This window comes from Microtus oregoni, unplaced genomic scaffold, assembly GCF_018167655.1.
Source record: "Microtus oregoni isolate MIOR12 unplaced genomic scaffold, Mior012 000029F_ref0000214, whole genome shotgun sequence".
NCBI lineage: Eukaryota > Metazoa > Chordata > Mammalia > Rodentia > Cricetidae > Microtus > Microtus oregoni.
Window position 1 is genome coordinate 8,545,763 of NW_024543088.1, and position 24,707 is coordinate 8,570,469.

At 44.9% G+C, this 24,707-nt stretch overlaps 2 protein-coding genes across 2 annotated transcripts in view; both read left to right on the forward strand.

Annotated features, from left to right (window-relative positions):
- Rnf6 (ring finger protein 6) overlaps positions 1-10,630 on the forward strand; it is a 53,254-nt gene extending 42,624 nt beyond the window's left edge. The window contains exon 6 of the mRNA XM_041677974.1: positions 10,514-10,630. Coding sequence (XP_041533908.1) covers positions 10,514-10,525 — 12 coding nt within the window. The 3' untranslated portion in view covers positions 10,526-10,630. The remainder of the gene's footprint in view (positions 1-10,513) is intronic.
- Positions 10,631-12,480: 1,850 nt separating this feature from the next.
- Positions 12,481-23,865, forward strand: LOC121464660. The gene is made up of 7 exons (XM_041677686.1): positions 12,481-12,623; positions 13,971-14,084; positions 14,304-14,453; positions 15,048-15,095; positions 15,526-15,734; positions 16,529-16,807; positions 23,681-23,865. Exons 1-7 carry the CDS (start codon positions 12,481-12,483, stop codon positions 23,863-23,865), a joined length of 1,128 nt encoding a protein of 375 aa, XP_041533620.1.
- Positions 23,866-24,707: the final 842 nt, after the last annotated feature.

A 24,707-nucleotide genomic window follows, 5' to 3' on the forward strand; every position in this document is an offset into this window, starting at 1 on the left:
AGCCAATTTGTTGTAGGAGGCCGCTTGTTCATTTCCTGGCTATCCAGACTCCGGAAATAACCACACAGAAACTGTATTAATTAAATCACTGCTTGACCCATTAGCTCTAGCTTCTTATTGGCTAACTCTTACATCTTAATTTAACCCATTTCTATTAATCTGTGTATCACCACATGACTGTGGCTTACCAGGTAAAGTTCCATCTGGCTCTCTCATCTTTCACTTCGCTTCCTTCTTTCTCCTAGCATTCAATCTAGTTTTCCTAGCTCTGTTCTACCCTATCACAGGCCCAAAACAACTTCTTTTTTTAAAAGATTTATTTATATGTATACAACATTCTGCCTCCATGTATGCTGACACACCAGAAGAGGGCGCCAGATCTCATTACAGATGGTTGTGACCCACCATGTGGTTGCTGGGAATTGAACTCACGATCTGTGGAAGAACAGCTGGTCGCTTAACCTCTGAGCCATCTCTCCAGCCCCCAAAACAACTTCTTTATTAACCAATGGTATTCACAGCATACAGAGCAAATCCCACATCAGACAGGAGCTAGAATCATTGTAGAGAAGGGAGTCTCAACTGAGAAAATGGCTCCATGAAATGGGGCTGTAGATAAGCCTGTTGGGCATTTTCTTAATTAGAGATTGATGGAGGAGGGTCCAGACCGTTGGGGATAGGACCACACCTGGGCAAGGGGTCCTGGCTTCTATAAGAAAGCAAGCTGAGCAAGCCATGGGGAATAAGCCAGTAAGAAGCACCCCTCTATAGCTTCTGCATGGTCATGGTGTTCCATCACAGCGTAGTAACCCTGACTAAGACATCCTACTTTGGAGTACTTTGTTCCTCCCTGCAAAACTGATCAATTTTCTCTCTAAACTCTACTACTGTTGGGAGAGTCTGGGGTGCCGCTATAGTGACAACTGCCTTACTATTGGTGGCTGAAGGGCTTACTGCTGCTTGCTTCTTTTGTACCCATTGTCCTTAGATATATAATTTTTTCAGCTGAATGGGTACATATCTTGGCCAATGATTTGTCTAGCTTGCAGTCTATGACAGGGCAATTTGAGAGGTTGCTAAACACTGCCTAGAGATCCATCAGCTTCAATGCCATCCATCCATCTGTGGTCTTTCCTGTAGGGACCACTTGTCAACAGAATCCTGGTCAATCATCCTGAGCGTATACTAAGGGTGGCTGTGACAGAGGCACTTCACGGAAGTTTGGTAACATGGTCAGGCTGGATACATAGGTCCCGTTCAACTTACTGGCCAGGATATCCACTAGATACAAAATATCCAGCAAGGGCCTACAGATATAATATTGACTATTACCTAAACAATTCCTTGACAGTCTCACAATTTGGTAAGGAAAATACGCATGGAAACTCCCAATAATAAAGGGAGGAAGGACAATGGAGCATGAAAGAGAAGGAAGAGGCCAGATTCACCACTTCTTCAAGACCCCAGTCCTGCAGCAACTGGCTCATGACTGCAACAACAGCCTTAATCTATATATGAAAACAGACCCAGCACAGCCTGTCTCTCCTGAGGGCTCAGTCTCTTTGTCAGGATGCATTTAGACTGTTTCGAATACATAAACTTGAGGGTATGCATTTAAATCAGAGAAATTGCACTTACCGAATCACAATAATGGTGTTTGAGTTTTTATTTTTTATTTATTTTTTCCCTTCACCTTGGTTTCAATTAACATAAGATCATAGCCCAGGAGATTAACTGTTTATGCTTTTACCCCTAGAGACACAGGAAAAAGCCTTGGGTCGCTAAACAAGCTCCCGAGAAAGAAATTACTTTTCACCTGGGTGCAGGCAGGAACCTAGCTGGACCTGAAAGGAAAGTCTCCAAAGAAATTCCCTTTAATTCAACGATCAAGACGTCAATGCAAATCAAGCACTTCCTTCCTCCCTTGGGCAGGAGCGGGTTGGGGTGGGGGGGTGCGGGTATTGCTATGGTTACCAAAGCTATATTCCCAGCCACCAGGAAAAGAAGTGGAAATGCTCAGAAAGAGCACCAGCACTGCTACACTTTTCTACAATTAGTAATCCCAAACTTCTAGCTTAACTAGTTATACTTAAGAAATGTTGTCGGCCCACAAAAATGTCTTAGAACTTTGTATTGATTTAAAGTCCCATTCTTTTTTTTTCTAGATTTTTTTTCTTGTTTTTATTGAGCTATAAATTTTCTCCCCTCCCCTCCCTTCTTCCCCCTCCCCTTCTACCATCTCCTGAGACTCCCACGCTCCCAATTTACTCAGGAAATCTTGTCTTTTTCTCCTTCCTTTGTAGATCCATGTATGTGTCTCTTAGGGTCCTCTTTATTGTCTAGGTTCTCTGGGATTGTGAATTGTAGGCTGGTTTTTCTTTGCTTTATGTCTGTCTAAAAGTCACTTATGAATGAATACATATTATATTTATCTTTCTGGGTCTGGGTTACCTCACTCAATATGGCTTTTTTTCTAGATCCATCCATTTGCCTGCAAATTTCAAGATATCATTTTTTTTTACTGCTGTGTAGTACTCCATTGCGTAAATGTACCACATTTTCTTTATCCATTTTTTTTGGTTGAGTGGCATCTAGGTTGTTTCCAGGTTCTTACTATTACAAATAAGGCTGCTATGAACATAGTTGAGCATATGTCCTTGTGATATGATTGAACATCTATTGCTGGGTCTTGAGGAAGGTTGTTTCCTAATTTTCTGAGAAATTGCCATACTGATTTCCAAAGTGGCTGTACAAATTTGCACTCCCACCAGTAATGGAGGAATGTTCTCCTTACCCCACATCCTCTTCAGCATAAGCTGTGGTCAGTGTTTTTGATACTGGCTATTCTGACAGGTGTAAGATGGAATCTCAGTGTTGTCTTGATTTGCATTTCTCTAATGGCTAAGGATGTTGAGCATTTCCTTAAGTGTCTTTCAGCTATTTGAGATTCGTCTGCTGAGAGTTCTCTATTTAGGTCTGTATCCCATTTTTTTTAATTGGCGATTTCTCAGAAATTGCACTTACTGAATTACAACAATGGTGTTTGTTTTTTTAAAAATCCCTTCATATAAGAAAGCTATCAGGGTATATAAAAGGCGATGGGTCACATGCTTCTGGCATTAAGACTCTATCCTGGACCAGTTGGCAGGTTGGCCAGGCCCCTGGAAGCATCTCTGTCCTTCGTAGGCGCCGGAGTGATGATATGTCTCATGGTCCGCAGCAGGTGTTCCATGAGCCCTCATCCTGTAAGGAAGCCTAAGAACCCCAGTGGGTCAGAAAAGACAGACATGGAAGTGGGAGGGAGACCAGCTGGGAAGCTGGTCTGTGGACTGGAACAGAGAAGAGAGGTTCATGGGTCCCCAGTGAGTGTGACCAAACTGCAGTACATGCAGATATGAACATCCATTGTGAATAACATGCTGCTATTAACCAATGTAATGTATTATGATAAAAATTAGTGCAATAGAAAATTAACTTCTTTGGGGGGGGGGGAGGGAGGCAGGATCTCTCTACATAGCCCTGACTCTCCTAGAACTCAGTATGTATGACCAGGCTGTCCTTGAACTCACAGAGATCCACGTGCCTCTGCCTCCTGAGTGCTGGGATTAAAGGTGTGCGCCACTACATCTGGCAGAAAAGAACTGTTTTTAAGTGAACAATTTATTTAGCACACTCACTTTAGTGCAGACACCTCAGCTAATCTGAAGCTATGAATTTCTTCCTAGTCTCTCTACCTTTTCTGACCCACCATTGTGTCTGTCTCTGTAGGACGACTCACTCTGGGTCCTTCAAATCACGAAGATGACACTCTTTCACTTAGCATGATGCTTGTCAGGTTCTTCTGGAGCATAGCATCTATACTGATTTGAACTTCACCCTCAAAATATCTAATCTTGAAAACAGATGCTAATAACAGCGTCTTTCCCTCCACAACAACCTCACAACAGACTAAACCAATCCTGGACCTAGATTGGACTTAGGACCTAAAATGGCAAATTGGGTTCATGCTGCCTTTATCTAGTGAGAACAGGACGCTATCCAGTTCCTGAGACTTGGCATTCTACCCACAAATGTTTACTGCAGATGAAAAGAGTTCAATAGGGTATCGGGGGCAAAAGTTACAGAGTAGCTTTCCCTTATACGATGTATTTGCTTGTATCTACAAGAGATAAGAGTTCAAGTTTGCATTGATCAAAAAATTGAGAGTTTGTTGAGAGGGCACCGTTTGCTTCCTATTGCCTGAAGTAAGCTAGCTCTTTTTCGGAGCATGGAAAATAGAAACGTGGTGTCCACAACTGTCACCATGGTATCAATCCTACAGTCACTTGTGGTATCCCTTGTCCCTAATTCATACTAGGGAATAAGTCAGCAGAGAAAACATTCCAGGGCCTGCCATCACTGAAGAAGGCCAGTTTAAATGGCTATGTGCTTCAGTCACTGACCCTTCCATAGGCGCTACAAGGTGGATATAGTCAGCAGCCTCACTTTCTGGAAAAGAATACTGAGGCCCGGAAAAGTGAAGGAACTGCTCCTCCACCTCTGTGTCACGCTGCTTTCTGGTCCTCTGTTTCCATGGCCATCTGCATAAAGATGCCCAAGGCAACAGTGCTTCCGGAAGGTCTGCCTTCTTGTCTCTTGTCTCCACCCACTTTCAGTTGCTGCCAAGCGATCTCTTGCAATAAACTGTCTTCTGACCTGCCAATCATCTTCCGTCCTGTGCCTGATCCAGTCTTAACCATCCCGAGACTCTTTCCTCCTCCAGGTAAATCTCCTCCTGCACTATCTCACACAGAAGCCACTGGACTCTGAGCAGATGAGATGTGGTCACTCCTGATTGACGTTTGTTGTAATGTCAATATAAATGGCTGTATTTGGAAGAACCTGTATCAAAACAGAAAATAATACATTTCATTAATGAATTCACCATCATTACTAACTAAAACTTACAGGACTATAGTTTGGATATAGATTTTTTTAAAATAACTTACTTATTTTATTTCATGTACATTGATGTTTTGCATGTATGACTGTGTGACAGTGTCAAGTCCCCTGGCACTGGAGTTACAGACAATTATGAGCTGCCATGTGGGTGCTGGGAATTGAACCTAAGTCCTCTGGAAGAACAGTCAGTGTTCTTAACCACTAAGCCTTCTCTCCAGCTACCATAATAATTAGTGGATTTTTTTTGTTTTTTTTTTCTTCTTTTTATTGTTTTTATTGGACTATATATTTTTCTTCACTCTCCTCCCTTCCTCTCTGCTCCCCTTCAACCCTCTCCCATGATCCCCGTTCTCCCAATTTACTCAGGAGATCTTGTCTTTTTCTTCTTCCCATGTACATTAGATCCATGTATGTCTCTCTTAGAGTCCTCTTTGTTGTCTAGGTTCTCTGGGATTGTGAATTCTAAGCTAAAGTAGGCTAGTTTTCTTTGCTTTATGTCTAAAAGCCACTTAGGAGTAAATATATATAATATTTGTCTTTCTGGGTCTGGGTCACCTCACTCAATATATTTTCTAGATCCATCCATTTGCCTGAAAATTTCAAGATGTCATTTTTTTCTGCTGTGTAGTACTCCATTATGTAAATGTTTCCTTATCCATTATTTTTCCTTATCTATTCTTCGGTGGAGGGACATTTAGGTTGTTTCCAGGTTCTGGCTATGACAAATAATGCTGCTATGAACATAAATTGAGCACATATCTTGTGGTATGATTGAGCATCCTTTGGGTATATACCCAAAAGTGGTATTGCTGGGTCTTGAGGAAGGTTGTTTCCTAATTTTCTGAGAAATCACCATACTGATATCCAAAGGGGCTGTACCAGTTTGCACTCCCATCAGCAATGCAGAAGTGTTTCCTTTACCCCACAACCTCTCCAGCATAAGTTGTCATCAGTGTTTTTGATCTTGGCCATTCTTACAGGCGTAAGACAGGGTTTCTCGGTAGCTTTGGAGTCTGTCCTAGAACTCTCTCTGTAGACCAGACTGGCCTTGAACTCACTCTTCCTCTTGAGTGCTGGGATTAAAGGCGTGCACCATCACTGCCTGGTTGGATATAGTTTGAACTCTGAGAGTTCATGAGTCACAGACTGAACTCCAGTATGGTGGTGTTCAGAGGTGGTAGAAACTTCAGGGGAAGAAGCATAATGGGAAGTGGTTATTGGCTCCCACTCCATGCTAGATTCCTGCCCTGCCGTATGATCTCCGCCTCTTAATGATGCTCCACCACAATGCTTCCTGCCATGATTTCACAGATCTAGGGGTTCTGTAGTCAGTGATAAACTATTCAGAATCATATATTCCAAAACACTGGATACATAAATTATTTTTCATACACCAAAGTCTCAGTGTCAACATTATCTGCATAGCAATGTTTATTGAAGTACTCATAATTTGTGATTGCTAAGTTATAAAACCAACATGGGTATTGAAGAAAATATGGTATAGAATCTTTTCAGTCACAAAAGGGGAATGAAGTTATATTATTTGTAAGGAAACGGATGCAACCAGAAATAAGCAAATTAAGCAAGTTAAGTCAGCCTCAGAAAGATAACTATTGGATGTTTCAGTTGTTTGTGGGTCCTAGTGTTCGTAGACACAAAAATTATTTATGTACACATGAAATGACAGTAAAGTGAAGATGTCTAGGGGAATTGAGGGTACAAATGGGAAGAAGGAGGAGAGAAAGAGAAGGTAGCTTATTATATAGGATATGCCCAAAGAACATTACATAGGTGCAGAAAGGTGGCCTTATGTAATCATACATGCGTGGGTCAGAAGTGGATACCCAGATGTGTTGTTATGGCCATGTCTATACTCCAGCGTGAAGACACAGCTCTGGGCTTGGATAGAAGCAAGGCCAAGAGAGGTTTAAGACAGGAAGTCGTACCACACATGCAATTTAGAAGAAAAGGTAGGGTGACCTAACAGCACTGTCGAAAGGAAGTCACCGTCGGGGTTCTGACACCGTGAGAAGCACTCCACACCTGCCACTCGCTCGCTTCACCTTGGAAAGACATTTCTCGTCGCCATTGCCCTGGTCCTGCTCACAGAAGCACCTGTTGTTGTTTCCCAAGTATGAGCTTACGATGAGCTAAGTTCAAAAGAGCAAGGATGCGGCCTTTGGGAAAGAGATCAGTGGGAGACAGGCGACTGAAGCTGTTTGCTCTCTAGACTGTTGCAGTTTGCCTGACGCCACAGACAAGGACAGATGTTGGTTGACTTGCAGCATTTTCAAACTGGGATAACCCTGGTTAAGTATTAAACAGCGACCTCGACTAAACACATGAACTGCACGAATTTCAGTTTGTCCTCACGCTGTGTTGCGAACTCTGACAGTAGGGATTTGGCTCAGCCCAGCTGCACACACTTAAGAACATCTGTACTGCTGTCCTCAGGAAGTCCTGTCTTTTACTGAATCTCCCAGGTAATTTATGTTTAAATGAACCCTAGGGGCAGATGTGGAAAAAGTACTAGTAATGACATGTATGTTATGTTTTTCTGTAGCAGTGTTACTAATGTAATCATACCAAACAAATCGCCTAATTAACAATTCTTAGTAAATTCTGATATTAATCAATCAAATTCAGGCAGATGCACTAAAGGAAACTAGCAACCTTTAGCAACTACTCTACTTGTTGAAAAGCAGTCAACAACAGACCCAAAAATTATGTCAGCCAAAGGAAAGGGTCCAAGGAAGCCTGCTGAATCCAATGCCTTCCTAGCCACTAAGTTATCTGGGAGAAAAGTCAGTCCTGATGGCGTTACTGTAGTGACAACAGATTGGAAATACTTCATAGGAAAGGGGAATGGGCTGTCTAACACTCTGCTCCTATTCTAATGGGCTACAATGAGTGCAATGTGTACTTTTACACTAGAAAGTATCAGTTCATGAGATACTGTAAAATTCTTTGGTAAAATTAAATATATAAATAAATCTCAAAAGATATTCCCATAATTTGGGAAATATTCCCCCTTTATCATTTCATAAAATATAAAAGGAAATGGGTAAAATGTCAGTCATAATTGGTATATGTGTGTGTGTGTGTGTGTGAGAGAGAGAGAGAGAGAGAGAGAGAGAGAGAGAGAGAGATTTGTGATGTCGATAGTATAACGGATGCAGGAGGAATGAAAGAATGCAGGAGTTTTATACAGCTTTCAGTCAGTTTAAGTAAGTTTACAAGTGATGATTTTATGTTAGCATGTTGCATGTATTCCTCTTGTCAACCACTAAGGAAAGACCTTTGACGTATACATTGAAGGAAAAGGGATCAAGTCGGCTCGGCTCCCTGGATGCGTCTTCATCATTCTTGGCTGTTTAAGAGGAAACCTTTAGGTGAGGCTCAGCAGCTAACCTTCTGGGTCATTCATCTTCCACATGTGTCCAGGCAGTGTTTAAAAGAATACAATTTGTGTGTTGTTATTTCGGGTATAAAGCTAGCCGTGCGAGAGCTAGGCGGGAATGCATCCCTGCCGCTCCGCTCCGTACTACACAGAGCTAGGTAGACAATGTTAGTTCTGATTACTGTCCAAGAACTTAAGTCCCTACCTGTTTATGACACCTGTAGCTCCTCAGGAGCATGTGGCTAGAAGAGGTGGTTATGTGCAGTTGATAAAGGCCGGTAGTCCACTCTCAACAAAGCCAGACCTTCTAACCATGTGGTTGGGATTTGCTGAGAGATTCTCAGATTGCTGGCCTTGAATGCACTATGTAGACTAGATTGGCCTCAGACTCTCAGAGACCTGCATGCCTGTGGTTCAAGAACGCTGGGATTAAAAGTGTGCTCTACACTTGCCCAGCCACACACAACCCCATCATGTGGTGAACTAAAGTGTAAAGTTTTCTGCTCCTCTTTTGACACATGCGTGTACACTGTGGATTAGATGTCACTCCACAATGCTCCTAACTCTTAACCTCTAGAGTGAGATGTAGAGACTGGACAGGGTTGGCTACCAGCCTGGTGCCCTAGTCTCTGCAGTGATAGATACTGCAAGCTGGGCGTGGTGCTGAAGAAAGACGTCGGATAGGTCTGAAAAGAAATAGTTGTACTCAGCCTGGTGGTGGTGGCACATACACACCTTTAATCCCAGCGGTTGAATCTCTGTGAGTTTGAGGCAAGCCTGATCTACAGAGTGAGTTCCAGGACAGACAAAGGAACACAGAGAAACCCCGTTTCAACAAAACAAAACATTAGAAATATTAGTATTCTCCACATAATGTTCATTATAAAATATCGAATGGAGAACATTTGCCATGAATTTAACTACAAAAGTAATCGTAATTCTTCTTGTTATTAAAATCATAAAATCACAGGCCATCACATACTCTAATCAGGGCTCAAGTGTCGAGTCGAGTGGAGAGAAGATGAATCTCCATATCTCAGTCACGTGCTTCATGATTTCCTTCACGTTACATGGTTGAGAGTGCTATGCACAGACACCGAATTTGTTTAGTGAATGTACTAATATTTAATGAATCAAGGTTGGTGGAGTAAGCATATCTTCATTTGGATTCCATCCAAAGGTAAATTTGGGTGTAGGTGTTTTGGAACACAAATGCCTTGATGAACACATATGGACTCGTGAGGGGAATTCACACTCCAGTTATGATGTCTTCTCTCCACCCAACCTTTGGAGCGTTTGGTTTTGTGGCTGAAGAAGCCCTCGCCTACTGAACAAAAGGGGCCTCGAATAAACACAGTGAGAAGGAATGAGCAAACCATCCTTAACTCCAAAAGAAAATAGATAAGGTCCATTATAGACAAAGATGCTTTACATACACATCAAAACTACTTGGCCTGCTAACACATGTTATCGAACCTGTGGCAAGCTTGCACAGTGAAAGCAATCTCCCAGACGCTGATGTAGTAAAATTGTCATTGAGCGCCTGCTGTCTGTAGGACCTGATTTGCATGTGTTCATCAGCTTCTCAGTTGTGGGTTGTCCTTTGGGTTCATCAGCAAGTTAGCTTTGGTTTGATTACATAGCCAGTGAGAAAACTTTTGCCCCGTTGTATTCTGTGACTTTTATAAGAGTGGAAAGTGGCTAGAATTCAGTTTAGATTATTTTTAGAGTATTTCAGCAAATTGGATTTAGTCTAAAATTTAAATCCAAGTTGCTTCCAATACCATATTTTACAAAAAGAGAACAAAGCGAAACGTTTAAATGTGGGGTTTTCATGTTTTGAAAGTGTTTGCTAAAGCACACGGAGACATATTTGGGTTGTACGAATTTTATGCTTGAACTACAGCTACAGATTTTAAGGTTGTTTTAAATTGTTCCCAGCTTTAGTTTTCCCTGCGTACTTTAGCTGAGTATCTCACATGTTTCTTCTCATGGTGTAGTCTCAGACAGATGGAGAGGAGATGGAGGGGTGAGTGGGGAGGCTTTGCCTCCAGAGTGCTGGGCTGAAAGGTGGGCCCTGGTGAATTTGGGTGGGAATGACTTTAGATTACATATTTAATATGTAAGAGCTGTTGCTTTTACCTATTTTTTCTCCTTTTTTCCTTTCACAAGATGTTCACCTAAGACATAAGAAGTCAATCATTTCCTTACAATCCGAGACTGCAAGAAAACGGTCACAGGAGAGTCTCCCCTGGCAAGCCTCCCTAAAACGGTAACTGCTTACCACAGGCCTTTCAAGCTTCCCTCCGGCTGCAGTGGTTTGGGTTTGGTGCCCTCACATGTTAATTCTGGAAACTGAGGTTGTGACATGATCTTGTTATGGGTATACTGGAGAGACTAGCACTATCTTACATTTAAATGGTGATTCAATTCTTAAAATATGGTTTTATTAAGCGCTAAGAAACTTTCCAAGTTTTCTTTTTTGCCAGACAAACTTAAAATGCAAATTTGAAATTAATTTAGAATTGGCCTCTCTTTAGAGATAGTTTTGCATGATTTCTGGGCTTTGATGCATAGGATATATACATGTTGATGTCGATTGAGATGGATACCTCCTCTCTCTCTCTCTCTCTCTCTCTCTCTCTTTTCTTTCTTGTTTTTTTTTAAAATAATTTTTATTGATTCTTTGAGAATTTTATATCCTGCACCCCAGTCCCACTTGCCTCCAAGTCCCTCCATATCTGCCCTTTATCCTGCCATTGGCCTCCCAAAGGAAAACTAAATAATAATAATAATAATAAAATTAAGATAAAAATAAAAAACAGTAAGAATATTAATTAAAAACAAAAAATAAAGAAAAAAACCAAGTTGTCCTTGACCTTAGAGATATGCCTGCCTCTGCTTCCCAAGTGTTGGGATTAAAAACATGTGCCGCTGTACGTCTTGCATTGAACATTTTTAAACATAATATTTTTTACTGATTCTTTGGGAATTTCACATCATGCATCCAATCCCACTCATTCCCCAGTCCATCCGTATCTGACCCTCACCCTTGCAGTGTTCCCTCCAACAAACAAAAAGCTGAAAAAATTACTACTAATAAAAAAAGGTACTTCACTTCTCATTTTTCCCTATTTCTCCATCACCTCTTCATTTGTCTTAGTGGCACTGGGAGCTGTGGTGTGTCATGCAGTAGATGCATTTGTCCAAACAGCTTTATATATAAATGTTCACTGCAATGAGTGGTTGGTCTGGTTCAAGGTACACCATTAATGGTAGACCGTCACCAGAAGTCCTCTGGGGTATCCTGTGGTTTCCCTGAGTCTTAAAGACCCTGCAGCTGTGGTTCACAGGACCAGTCCCTTCATATCCTCCAGCAGGTCATAGATGGGGTAGATGTTGGATTGGGCCAACTCAAAGCTGTGGATGTGGGCCTGGGCCGTAGCTCAGTTGGTCAAACCAGGCCTCTGCTTGGACCTTCCCTGTCAAGTGAGGGTCTGGGCCAGCTCCCCTGCATCTACACCATCATGGTTAGCTGTCCCATGCCTGTGGTGAGGTGTGGGGCCAGCTTTCCTGAATACGGAGCCAGCTCTCCCAGGGTTGGAGTCTTCAGGGCCAGTGAGGGTTGGGGCCAGCTCTCTCATGAGGGGCAGGGCCAACACTCCTGATGCAGCAACTAGTAAAGGAGAGGGCCAGATCTCCCAGGGTCAGCAAAGGGCAGGACACTCTCAGCATGGTACTTGGATTTCAATACACATGACTTCTGTCTATGTGTTACTTTCATTGGTCAAATAAAGAGACTGCCTTGGCCTTTGATAGGACAGCAGCTTAGATAGGCAGAGTAGACAGAACAGAATGCTGGGAGAAAGAAGCAGAGTCAGGCAGACACCATGCTTCTCCTACCCAAGATGGACGCAGTTTAGAATCTTCCCGGTAAGCTACCACTTCGTGGTGCTATACACATTATTAGAAATGGGTTAATCAAGATGTGAGAGTTAGCCAATAAGAGGCTAGAAATAATGGGCCAGGCAGTGTTTACATGAATACAGTTTCTGTGTTATTATTTCTGGGGCTAAGTAGCCATGCGGGAGCCGGGTGGGACAAAAAGCAGGCCTGCTCGCCTCATCACTCCAACTCGCATGGCCCCAGTGGAAGAACAGGCCACAGATATCAACACAGACCCCACCTGTAGCATGACAGCAGACCCAGACATAGCCCTCGGCAGCAGCTTGTACCCAGATGTCACCATGGACCCTGTTGATGGCAGAGGCCCCTCAGATCAGTATGTCCCCAGTGAAGGCATGGCTCTCAAATACCAGGATAGCCTCGGTTGGCAGCCCAGATGTTGGGCATCTTCATGGCCGTTGGTGATAACAGGAGCCATGGACATCAGCACAGACCCTGGATATGGTAGGGTTACAGACCTAGACCTGGCCCTTGGCAGCTCAGGCCCTGGTGCCACCATGGCTCTGGGTAGTAACACAGGCCACCCACATCTCTGCATTGAATTTATAAGCTTCTTGTTTTTCCTTTAACAAGCCTGAGACTTAAATATGAATGAATCTTAAACAATCATCAAGTGTGCACTTTTTCCTTAGGGTAAGGAATGTTGAAAGTAGCTGGAATACTCTGGAAACCAGTACGCAGACTGCAATGCCTGGAGGCACACTGCTGCCTGTGGAAGCCCAAAGGGAGTAAACACTAGACATCATAGAAAAGGAGAGGAGCCCAGCCTGGTCCTCTTTGTGAAATGCACGATTAAACACAAGTGCATACAGGTTGAATCTGTCTATTACCCAATACTAACCTTAACCTAAATGACTCGGAGGCCACCTAAGCATGGCCCTTTCTACACTTACATGCTCCTGGGCATTTTTTCCTTTTTTTTGAAATATTTATTTATTTATTTATTATGTATACAGTATTCTATCTATGTGTATGTCTGCAGGCCAGAAGAAGACACCAGACTTCATTACAGATGGTTGTGAGCTACCGTGTGGTTGCTGGGAGTTGAACTCAGGACCTTTGGAAGAGCAAGCAATGCTCTTAACCACTGAGCCATCTCTCCAGCCCCAGCTCCTGGGCATTTGTAAGTGGGTCCTCTGTGTGCCCTTGTGAGTGTGGGTGTGAGGACTTGGGTACATGTCCTATTTCTGTCTTACCTCTGTTGACACTGGAATAGGGTTTCCCAGATTAGTGTAGGGTATCTGTGATCACACACACGTAATGCCATACTAGGAAATTGACACTAGACTGACCTTCAGGGAGCAGGACAGGACTATGACTATGGGAAGATGCTAAGAGGAAATTTTTTTTTTTCCTGGGACTCATGTGGTACAGATGGAATGGTTTGGTGAGGGTCTGGCTGAAGCCAGGCTTCTCAGATTAGTGTGTGGCAGGAGCATATGGACACAACTGTGTCCCATTGTACACAGGGAAAGGCAGAAGGAGAGAAGTTGGCAGCCCCGGTCAGCCCTAGAGAAAGCCTGTGTGGAGGAGGTTCAGACCAGAGGACCCTAGGAAGTGACCTCACTTTCTTAACAATGGTCCAGATGGAACTTGGAAACCTGGTTACCAGGTAGCCAGAGGCCAGCAGCAGCCTCTACTAAAGATGTTCTCCTGTTTCCAGAAATCTAGCCACTCAGGCCACAGAAAAGGCAAGGGAGGTGTCCTTGGCCACCTTTGGGGACGTTGGGTGTGCCTTCTCACACACCTCTGGCTACTTTAGAACAGGGAAGATAAGGTAAGACATGCCAGCCTGTAGCAGGAATCCTTTCCGGTCCCTGCCTGGGGGTATGATCCTCTGAGAAGACTGAGGAACATTCTTTATGCCCACTTCTCACTTCACTGTGTGGTAATGGGTTGTTGGTGTCTCTCAGAGTTTCCACATTTAAACCCTCCTTCCTTCCTTGGTCCTTCCTCAGGGTCAAATGGGCCTGGGCTCCCTACTTAAGCCCCTCAGGTTTGGTCACAAACGGTCAAGCCTCCTGGAAAATGTGAAGTACCTAGCGACTGCTCTGAACACTGGCAACTATGACTTCGTCATGACTTTCCTTGATGTCTACCCAGCTTTTGCCACCACCTGGCAGGTGCTGGAGCTGATAATGAAAACGTGAGTGTCGACACCTGAGTTCCGGCCCTCGCGTCTCCCGGTTCGGTTTTTAGGAGGACACTGCTCTTCTCCAGGGCTGTGTGCTCGTGTAGGAGAAGAGTGATTGTACCTCAGGAGTGTTAGTGTGCTGTCTGACCCTTTAAAGTGTCATGGCCAGAGATTGAGGGCAGGGAGATGAATCTAGCTTGTGATATTCACTTTTTCCCAAGAAGTGTCAAACACTACTCCTTCTTATGCCTCGAGTAGTCTTTTCCCACTTGGAAAAGAAGGTTCTAGACCCTATCTGGGTTATATGGGATCAATGGAGCCAGACAAGGATTCCTGCAGGGGCCCCAGGAGATCCTGTAGACTTTGGAAACCTAAAAGGTAGCAACTTGGGTTTCATCCATTGCATTCATGTCCTTGAAGATCCGTGGCCAGATGCCCATTCCCAGGCCCTCAGCATGGAAGTCAGAAGAGTACAAAGAGCCCCCTACACTCCTACCCTCTCCCTAGCTTCTATTCCTATACCAGAGTCAAGTACCTCCCTCTAGATCTCTGGGTGGGTTGGGGGACACAAAGCATTAGCCGTGACACACGCATGAAATTCCACAGGTATGGATCTTTGCAGTCTGACAGCATGAAGGATCAGAATACAAAGATGTGAGTGGGCTTTGGGTGAAGAGGGAGGTAAGAGCCCATATGCGGAGTGGGATCTTTGGGGTGGCTAGGACTGAGGACTAAGCTAAGCCATTCCCAGTCTCCGTGCTCTTGGGATTTCCACTAGAGAGATGGTACCAGAGACTTCACATGCAGGTGGAGAAAAGCAGAGATCGCCAACAGTCTCCTAGTTCTGAGAGCAGAGGGAAGGATGAAGCTAAAGGGCCCTAGAAGAATCCATCCCCACCACAGCCCAGCCCAGTTTGCCCAGTCTGTCCTCTAAAGGACAGAAATTGTCTGGAGCCCTGACCACTCTGCCCTGCAGTACTGGTGCGGGGCATCTTTTTACTCATCTGAGGGACCACTGCTGTGTTGGTGAAGGGAGGCCAGGTTTCTGACTCTACTTTTTGCCAATCTGTATGCCTTCCTGCAGCGCCATAGAATTCTTTTTGGGACTGATGATGAAAACAGTGCCCCAGGATTTTAAGAAGAATCCAGACTGGGTCGTCTTGAACAAGTTTCTGATCTACCTGCGACTCCACATGCCCTTTTCCAACCTCCACCTCCACGTCCAGAAGCTGATATCACAGCTGGAGGAGCAGGAGTCCCAGGAAATACATGAAGAGGATGAGGAGGCCAGAGGTAGGTGTCTAAGAAGGTAGGAGCTGGTTTTGGTGATGGGTTGCACTTTGGAATTCACCAGAAGCCATGACCTGGAACCAGAGTTGGATACTGTTGTGGAATGTTAGTTTAAGGTATGTTACATTTGTTTATGTTGTGGAATATATATTTAATGATGCAAAGATGTGTTGCATTCTTTTATGTTGCATTTGTTTAACTCTGTAAAACTGTGTTATTTTGCCTGCCTAAAAACACCTGATGGATATAACAAAGAGCTGAATGGCCAATAACTAGGCAGGAGAGAAAAATAGGTGGGGCTGGTGGGAAAACAGAATAAATAAGAAGAGAAAACTAGGGAAGAGAGTAAAAAAAAGGAAAAAGAAAAGGAGAGGAGGATGCCAGGGGCTAGCCACACAGTTACACAGCCACACAGCCACACTGCCAGTCACAGAGTAAGAAAGAAAGGAAGTTATATAGAAGAAAGAAAGGTAAAAAGTCCAGAGTCAAAACATAGAGAAACAGGATCCTTTAAATTAGAAAAGCTGGCTAGAAACAGGCCATGCTAAGGCTGCACATTCATAAGAAAGAATGTCTCCACGTATTTAGTTGGGAGCTGGGTAGTGCCCACAAAGAATGAAAAAACCTGCCAGAGGACACCAGTCAGGTGATATGTCCTGTTGTGGGAGAGGAGAGTGGAGATTCTCTGGCATGAACAGGTCTTGTGTGACCAGCAAGGTCATCTCTCGGAAGCCCCCCCCCCCAATCCTGGAAACTTCTAGACCATCTCCACTAATGGTCCATCTCTCTGTCCTTAGATTGTGAGATCATCAAAGCCCCAGAACAGGATACCTCAGGGATGCAAGAGACACTGCATCTAAGTCCAGCTTCTGGGGCAGAGCCACAGGGAGATCTGAAAACTCAAGAGGACATTGATGTCGTGGACCCGGCGGCTGGGGAACCTACTGAGTCGGAAGCTGAACCAGCGCAGCTTCTGAATGTTGATCAGCCTCTGCCCACACCAGCCGATTCCCTAGATGCAGCTGCACGTGTCCCCCACGTCAAGCTCTTATTTCCAGTGTCTGTTGTGGGATTAGGTGACCCAGAGCCTTTTTTCCCGCTGCCTGATGTTGATATCTAGGCTAGGTAGTGGAATTACCGGCTGAGTTCTACAGAGAAGCAGCTCCACTCCTGTGTGGTACTTTAGAGAAAATATCTCTCTTCATTTTGTTTAATTCTTTTATATTGTTGTTTTCATGGTTACTATTTCATTTTGTTTATTTTTTATTGTTGTTTTTTGTTGAGTTCTTATTTATAGTTTATTATTAATAAACATTTATTTGTTTACTTATTTTAAATGGTATGGTTCAAGGACGTGATGTCTGTTTCCCATGTGGTACAATCTACTCAGGTCAACCTAGAAACTGCAGCCCTGAGCCGAACAGGTCAATCCTGGAAGGAAGACCCTTGCAGGCCATCCTGGCAACAGGGAAAACCAAACTGATGATGTGGCAGAAAATGGGCAAATAGCAGCAGTGGCGAGGAAACCAACGAACACAAGTGTGAACGGACAGTCCTGTGCTCAGTGGCGCCCCCAGTGGACATAGATTCTGAGCTCAGATACACACTGGGGGTCACAGACATAGGTTTTCCTTTCTCTCTGGGCTTCTTTTCTGTCTCTGGACAGCAGGGCCATGCAGGAAAGGATGAAGTCATCTTACCTGTCATGGTGCTCATCATTCTCACCAACCCAGAGCCCAGAGCTGTGCACACACTCACCACACCTTGTGACACTGTCACACCCCAACAAACATGTTTAAACAGATCATTTTTATAAAGAATTGCCAGGCTTTCCCACAATTCTGGGGTTATCAACAAATGACAAGGTTGAGCCCATGGATGTTTTACATGTTTGTCTGTGGGCAGTGGATTGGATGCAGTCTCACTGTTCACTGTGCACAGACAACCCTCCACAGGACAAAACTAGAGATCAGCATCAAAAATGGCTCACTGTGGTTCTCACGCGGGGCATATGAGAGCCTTCTACCACATAGAGGGCACTGAATGGAGCCAGGGGGGTCTTTCAGGGTGTAGAGCAGCTCATGTGGGCTCTGATCAGGGAGGACACCCCCTCACGTACATGTACATGCACTCACGCACACACACGCGTGCGCACACACACACACACACACACACACACACACCACATCATGGGCCACCTAGGCATGTGGCTTGGTGAAAGGTTATATACATCAGGCTAGTCCATGTCTCATCAAGAAGAAGTGAGCTGAACATGTCATCTGGTCCCAGAGCTGGCATGTCTAATGCCTCTGGGAACCTGGATACTCAAGGCAATACTGGCCAGGCTGAGGGAAAGCCCACTCAGGCTGCAGGTTGGAGACAGGCTTCTCTGTAGAACAATTTAAGCCTGTCCAGCACAGAGGGTAGAGACAGGACAGTAGCTAGAAAGGATGGCCAGCAGAGGTCTAGCAGTCATCTCTATCCACAGGGAAAATGAACTTGTCCATTATCAATGTGTGTAGAAAAATTTGAGGAATCTGTAGCATTATTAGTGCTAGGAAGCCTAAATTGTTGAAGCAAGGTAAATTCTCAGAGGGAAAATCAGAATTCATTTTCTGAGGTACATGAAAACGATATTCATTTGCTGCTTCGGTTGTGGAACGACTCACATAAATCTTTGCTTATTTTTACATTGATAAAATTGCTCTCTGGGGCTGGGGGTGTGGTTTACTGGTAGAAGGCTTATCTATCTTGGCTAAAAGTCCTGGTTTGGGTCCCCAGAACAGAAAAGAAAGGGAACTAAATAAACTAAACAAACAAACAAACAAACAAAAAACCCCAAAAAAACCTAAGATATAAAATGTGCTTTGGGTTGGTGAGGTGACTGGTGAGTGGCTGGGTGACATGAGTGTGATCCCTAGAGCTCAAATGCTGAAAGGAGACAGGAGACAGCCATCTCCTGCCAGGTGTCCTCAGATCATCACAGGTGTGCTGTGACCCGTGTGCTGCATGTGCGTGCATGCACACACATGTGCGGGCACGCACACACACATAAGTACAATAATACACTCCCGCCAGGTATTCTCTGATATTCACCAGTGTACAGTGACAGGTGTGCACACACATGCATGTGTGCGCATATATACACACACACACGTACACATACACAAATATAACGTGTCCTTTGAAATTCACTGGTGTACTGTGACAGGTGTGCACACACATGCATGTGTGCGCATGTATACACACACGTACACATACACACGTACACATACACAAATACAATGTGTCCTTTGAAATTCACTGGTGTACTGCACACACATGCACACACATACACACACAAATATTACATAAGGATAACAAATTAAAATTCAATTGTTTATACAAAATTATTCTTACCAGGTTCTCATAACTACGTAATAAAAAAGGACTCTGCCTTCCTCTGGCTTAATTTTTTGGGATTTTTCTTTGTTTTTCTAAGCCAAAAGTTGCAGAATTAAGCTCTGCAGTTTGGAGAGAGGAGTGGTTTCATCGACTTACAGCATCGTACAGTCGTGACTTTGAATAAGTTCCAAGACAACAGTTAACGCTGTTTCAAAAATTAAAATACCGCACAGATCATTCAGGTCCCATGAGTGGATTTCCTTCCACAGTGAAAAGTCTTTGAGGGCTTTGCCAAAAAAAATTTATTTCTTACACTAAACATTTAAAGATTGAGGTTCGAAGAATCAGGAATTTTGTTTTTTGTTTTTAGTTGTGGTGGTGGTGGTGGTAGTGGTTTCTTTTCTCTTTTCTTTTTTGTTTTTCAAGACAGGGTTTCTCTGTGTAGCCCTGGCTGAACTGGAACTCACTTTGTAGACCAGGCTGACTTCAAACTCACAGAGATTCGCCCGTCTGTTTCCCAAGTGCTGGGATTAAAGGTGTGCGCCATCACTGCCTGGCTACAGGAATAGTTTTAAGAGGCAGTGTGAAAAACGAAGTAGGTAACCAGGTAAGGCACACCACTGTGCACAAGTGGCCTTTTGGTGTGCACACAGTCAGATCCTTAGTTAAGGCTGTTTTTGTTAGCAGGGGCAGCGCTCCTACAGCGTGGACATCCAACTGCAATCATATAATGGAGATCAGTTAAGTTCCCTGAGCAAAATGTTTACTGACAAATCATTGAAAAGGAAAGCTATTGCCAGGCAGTTAGTTACAGCGCATGTCTCAGAAATCGCTGAAGCGCCTCCCAAAGGATGCATCGCCCTCTGCAGGCCATCAGGAGAATAGGGAGAAGTTGACTTGCTAATGACGACTGCTCTCTCCCAGGAACGCATTGAGTCAAGGAGGCAGGAACCTAACTCTTCCCAGTTTCAGTGATGTTTTCTCTCTGCTGTTAAACCAGAAGTCTGGTTTTCTGCCTTTTCTTTGTTACTGGAGACTGAACTCAGCATCCTGCTCACAACAGAGACCCCCTAACTGCTGAACGATGTCCCCAACCCTTCCCACTTTACCTTCTGCCCTCCCGGTCTGGTGCCACCTCAGCCACCAATCCCAGGATACAGATGGTTCAGGGCTAACAGTACCGTTTCAAATTCTAGCTTCCTAAACAACCCTCCTTCCATGTCCTACAGGCTCTTTGTCATCAGACCCTCATGAGTCCTTGGCCTCTTCTCTTTTCTGGAATCAGGAGATAAAATAAGAAGCTGCCTAGGACACCTGGCCCAGTTACGAATCTCCATAAAGCTCTTAACGGCATGTTTGCAGTAAACATTGCCAGAAGCCTGTTGGATTAAAAAGGCAAAAGGAAATCCTTAAACACAGGACTAAAATTGTCTGGGCAGTTGATTGACAGAAGAGAAGGGACCCCGGAGTCTCTCTGTGGAGCCAGGTTGCGCCTAGTCCTATTCTGTACCCACATACCTGAGTAAGCAGCTCCAGACACAGCTTGAAAAAGATGGTGCCTGACCTGGAGCAGGAACAAGTGGCCCTGGCCCTCAGCCCAGAATTGTCACCAGGAATGTGTCCAGGAATGGTTATAGCTCGTTTCACTTGGCACAGATCAATTCAATTTAAAGGAAGAACAGAGGGAAAGGCTATTATCTTTAAAGGGCCACAGTGAACCTTCCAGGGCTACAGTTATCACCCAAAGTGACAATCACTCCAGTCTTTACTATTTCATTGATTTGATATCTCTGTACGCTAAATTTTCTTTCTTTCTTTCTTTCTTTCTTTCTTTCCTTTCTTTCTTTCTTTCTTTTTTTTTTTTTTTTTGATTTTTCGAGACAGGGTTTCTCTGTAGTTTTTGGTTCCTGTCCTGGCACTAGCTCTTGTAGACCAGGCTGGCCTCGAACTCACAGAGATCCGCCTGCCTCTGCCTTCCGAGTGCTGGGATTAAAGGTGTGCGCCACCACCGCCCTGCTCGCTAAATTTTCTTAAGACAGGCAGAGCGTAGTTGTAAAAAAAAATGACATTAAGAAATTTGCAGGCAAATGGATGGAACTAGAAAGAAATCATCTTGAGTGAGGTAACCCAGACCCAGAAAGACAAACATGGTATGCACTCCTCATAAGCAGATATTAGGAGTAAAGTATAGGATAACCAGGATACAATCCACATTCCCAGAGAGGCTATGTAACAAGGAGGGCCCAAAAAGGGACGCATGGAACTCCCTGAGAAGGGAAATAGAAGAAATCTCTCAGGTAAACTGGGTGGGGGAAGAGGGGGGAGAAGGACATGGGAACATGAGGGATCAGGTTGTGAGGGGATGGAGTGGGAGAGAAACGAAAGAGCTGTCTTAAAGGGGAGAGGGGAGCATTTTGGGGTTAGGAAGAAACCCGAGGCCAGGGAAACTCCCAGGAAGCCACAAGGATGATCCCAGCTAAGACGCCTAGCATTGGTGGAGAGGGTGCCTGAACTGGCCTTCCCCTGTAATTAGATTAGTGACTACCCTGATTGTCGTCATAGAACCTTCACCCAGTAACGGATGGAAGCAGATGCAGTGACCCACAGCCAAGGTCTGGCCTGAGCTCCGGGAGCTCTACTAAAGTGAGGAAGGAGAGATTGTTCAAGCCAGGGAGGTCAAGATTGAAAGACCCTCAGAGAGGACCTTTTCCTCCAATGAAGTCCCCAGAACCAGGACACTCCGAGTCCAGACCACAGGATGCAATTAGCAAGAGGTTTATTGAGTAAACACAGGTACCTGCGGGCAGCAAAGTCTTTTAGAGGACTTGCACGCCTGCAGACTGGGGGGAGGTCTTTTTATAGGGAAGAGCAAAAAGCAAGTTTACAGAAGCAAAAGCGTGGTTATCAGAATGAAGCGGGGGGCATGACTGTTCCTATCTCATAGATATCCTGTTTTGCAGTCAACCTGCTTTGTTGATGTCCTATCTTATTGACATCCTGCCCTGCAGTCTTCCTATCTCATAGACATCCTGCTCTCTCAAGCACATGGGATGTTCTTACGAGAGCAGGCTGGCTGCTGATCCGGAGAATTTTTTTAAAGCAAACAGGACGTTACCCCGGGAGCATGCTAGCTGCGGGTTTTGAGGAGGGGGTCTGTAGGGTCTTTCAAAGACCATGATGGGGGAACCCCCTTATACAACTGACCAGAGTATGTGAGAGTTCAGTCTCTGGACGGACAGCTAGGGAGCCTGCATGGGGACCCACCTAGGCCATCTACATGTGTATGACAGTTGTATCACTTGGTTTGTTTGTGGGGCTCTCATCAGTGCGATCAGGACCTGACCCCGGCCCCTGCACTTGAGCTGGCTTTTGGGCCTATTCCCCATGCTGGGTTACCTCACCGGGCCTTGATGCAGAGGTCCTGCCTCAACTCGGTGTGCCATGCTTTGCCCATGGGAGGCCTTTCTGAATGAAGACGGAGAACTGGATGGGGGAGGGACTGAAGAGAGGCAGGGGAGTGGGAGGAGAGGAGAGAGGAAACTGGTCCATGGTATATAAAAAAATGAAAAATTTTAATTAATTAAAAAAAGAAAAGAAACAGGCGAAGTGTCTAATTTCAAGCTGGTAGAATGATTAGGGAAGAAGCAGGAACCAGGCCTCCAAAAATAATACTGTTGGTTTTACCATAATCATCTCAGAGGCGCCGGCATCCGTCTTTATTCCCAGCACTCGGGAGGCAGAGGCAGGGGATCTCTGTAAGTTCGAGGCCAGCCTGGTCTATAGAATGAGTTCCAGGACAGCTAGGGTTACACAGGGAAATCCTGTCTGGAAAAGGCAGGGAAAAAAAAATCTCCTGGGGCTTGAGAGATGGCTCGGGAGATAACGGCACTGGCTGCTCTTCCCAAGGACCTGGGTTCAGTTCCCATCACCCACATGGTGGCTCACAACCATCTGTAACTTTATACCCTTTTCTCACCTCCGTGGGTATGCACACACAAGGTACATGGACATACGTACATACAGATAAGCCACTCGTACACATAAAATAATTTTTTGAGAAAAATCTCTTATAGATGTCTCCACAAAAAATTTCCTTTATACCTGGGTATGTTCTGCCCAACATGGCAGCTAGCAGCTAGGTGTGGCTTTTAAATGTAAGTGGGCTAAAAGTAAGGGCAACTAAAGGTTAAGTTTCTCACCTGTGCTCCACCTTCAAACACTCAGGAGCCACAGAAGGTGAGGTGTAAGGACACAAGCAAGTTTCAAACCAGAAACTTCCATCAGGAAGTCCTTCTGTTTCCTCCGTAATCAATAAGCAGAAACTGTGGCTGACTAAGCTGTTCTTTTAACCTAATTTATTGATTCTTCTGGAATTTCACATCATGTACCCCAATCCCACTCAGCCCCCAATCTCTCCATATCCACCCCTTACCCTGCAGCATACCTCCAAAAAATAATTAAAAACGAAACCAATAACAACTCCAACTTTCCAACACCTCTTCATTCATCCTAGTGGCGTCAAGAGTGTCCATGTCGAATGCAGTCTGCCCCTTTTGTCCAATCAGCCCCACCCGTGAAATGTTCATCACGGCGAGTCATTGGTCTGGTCCTCTGGCACAGCATCATCACCGGACCTGCACGGAAACTCCTCTTGGATATCCCGCTGTTGCCCCCAGTCATGGAGATGCTCCAGTTATTGTTCCACAGGACCAGTCCCTTCATGCACTCCAGCAGGTCAGAGATGGAGTAGATGCTAGGTTGGGCCAACCCAAGACTCAGGATGTGGGTCTGAATGGAAGCTGAGCTGGTTGGTCAGGGACACTGGAATTGCCCCCTCAGGCAAAGGACAGAGCTAGATCTCCTGGGCCCATGCTATTGGGACCAGCTCTCCCACACCCATGGTGAGAGGTGGGACCAACTCTCCCGAGTATTCAACAACAGGCAGGGCCAGCTAGTCCAGGGCCAGTGAGGTGCAAGGCTGGCTTAGTATGGCTCTCAGATTTCAACACATATGGTTCCTGTTACCAATGGGCCATGGACATCATCACAGACCCTAGCTGTAGCAGGAACACTGACCCAGACAGTAGCAGCTCAGTCACCATGACCCCAGTAACAACACAGGCAACTCAGATCAGTATGGCCCTATTGGCAGTAAGGTCCACCAACGTGATCTCAGGTGGCAATCCAGACCCTGGGCATCTGCTCACCACACCCAACCCCCATGGCAACAGGTGTTGTGGACATCAATCCAGACTCTGGCTGCTGTTTGGTCATAGAGACCCAGACATGACCCATGATAGCAGGCAGGTCCTGGAGGACACCATGATCCTGTGTGACAGTGTAGGCCACCCAGATCATCATGACACCAGCATGGGTCTCAGGCACCAACATAGCCACAGGTTGCAGCCCAGACTCTGGGCATCCATGTGACCGTTGGTGGTATCACGGACCATGGACATCAACGTAGAACCCAGTTATGGTAGGACCATGGAGCCAGGTCCTCAGTAGCAGCCCAGGACTGGATGTCACCATGGCCCCAGGTGGCAGCACAGGCCACTCGGACTGGCTTGGCTCCCATGGCAGCCTGACCCT

What these genes read in the sequence shown, in the direction of transcription:
- LOC121464660 (XM_041677686.1), top strand. Translation starts at nt 12,481, where the DNA reads ATGGCCCCAGTGGAAGAACAGGCCACAGATATCAACACAGACCCCACC. An exon ending in GGCAGAGGCCCCTCAGATCA is followed by an intron (nt 12,624 to 13,970) that starts GTATGTCCCCAG and finishes TCCTGTTTCCAG; the next exon opens with AAATCTAGCCACTCAGGCCA. An exon ending in CTGGAGCTGATAATGAAAAC is followed by an intron (nt 14,454 to 15,047) that starts GTGAGTGTCGAC and finishes GAAATTCCACAG; the next exon opens with GTATGGATCTTTGCAGTCTG.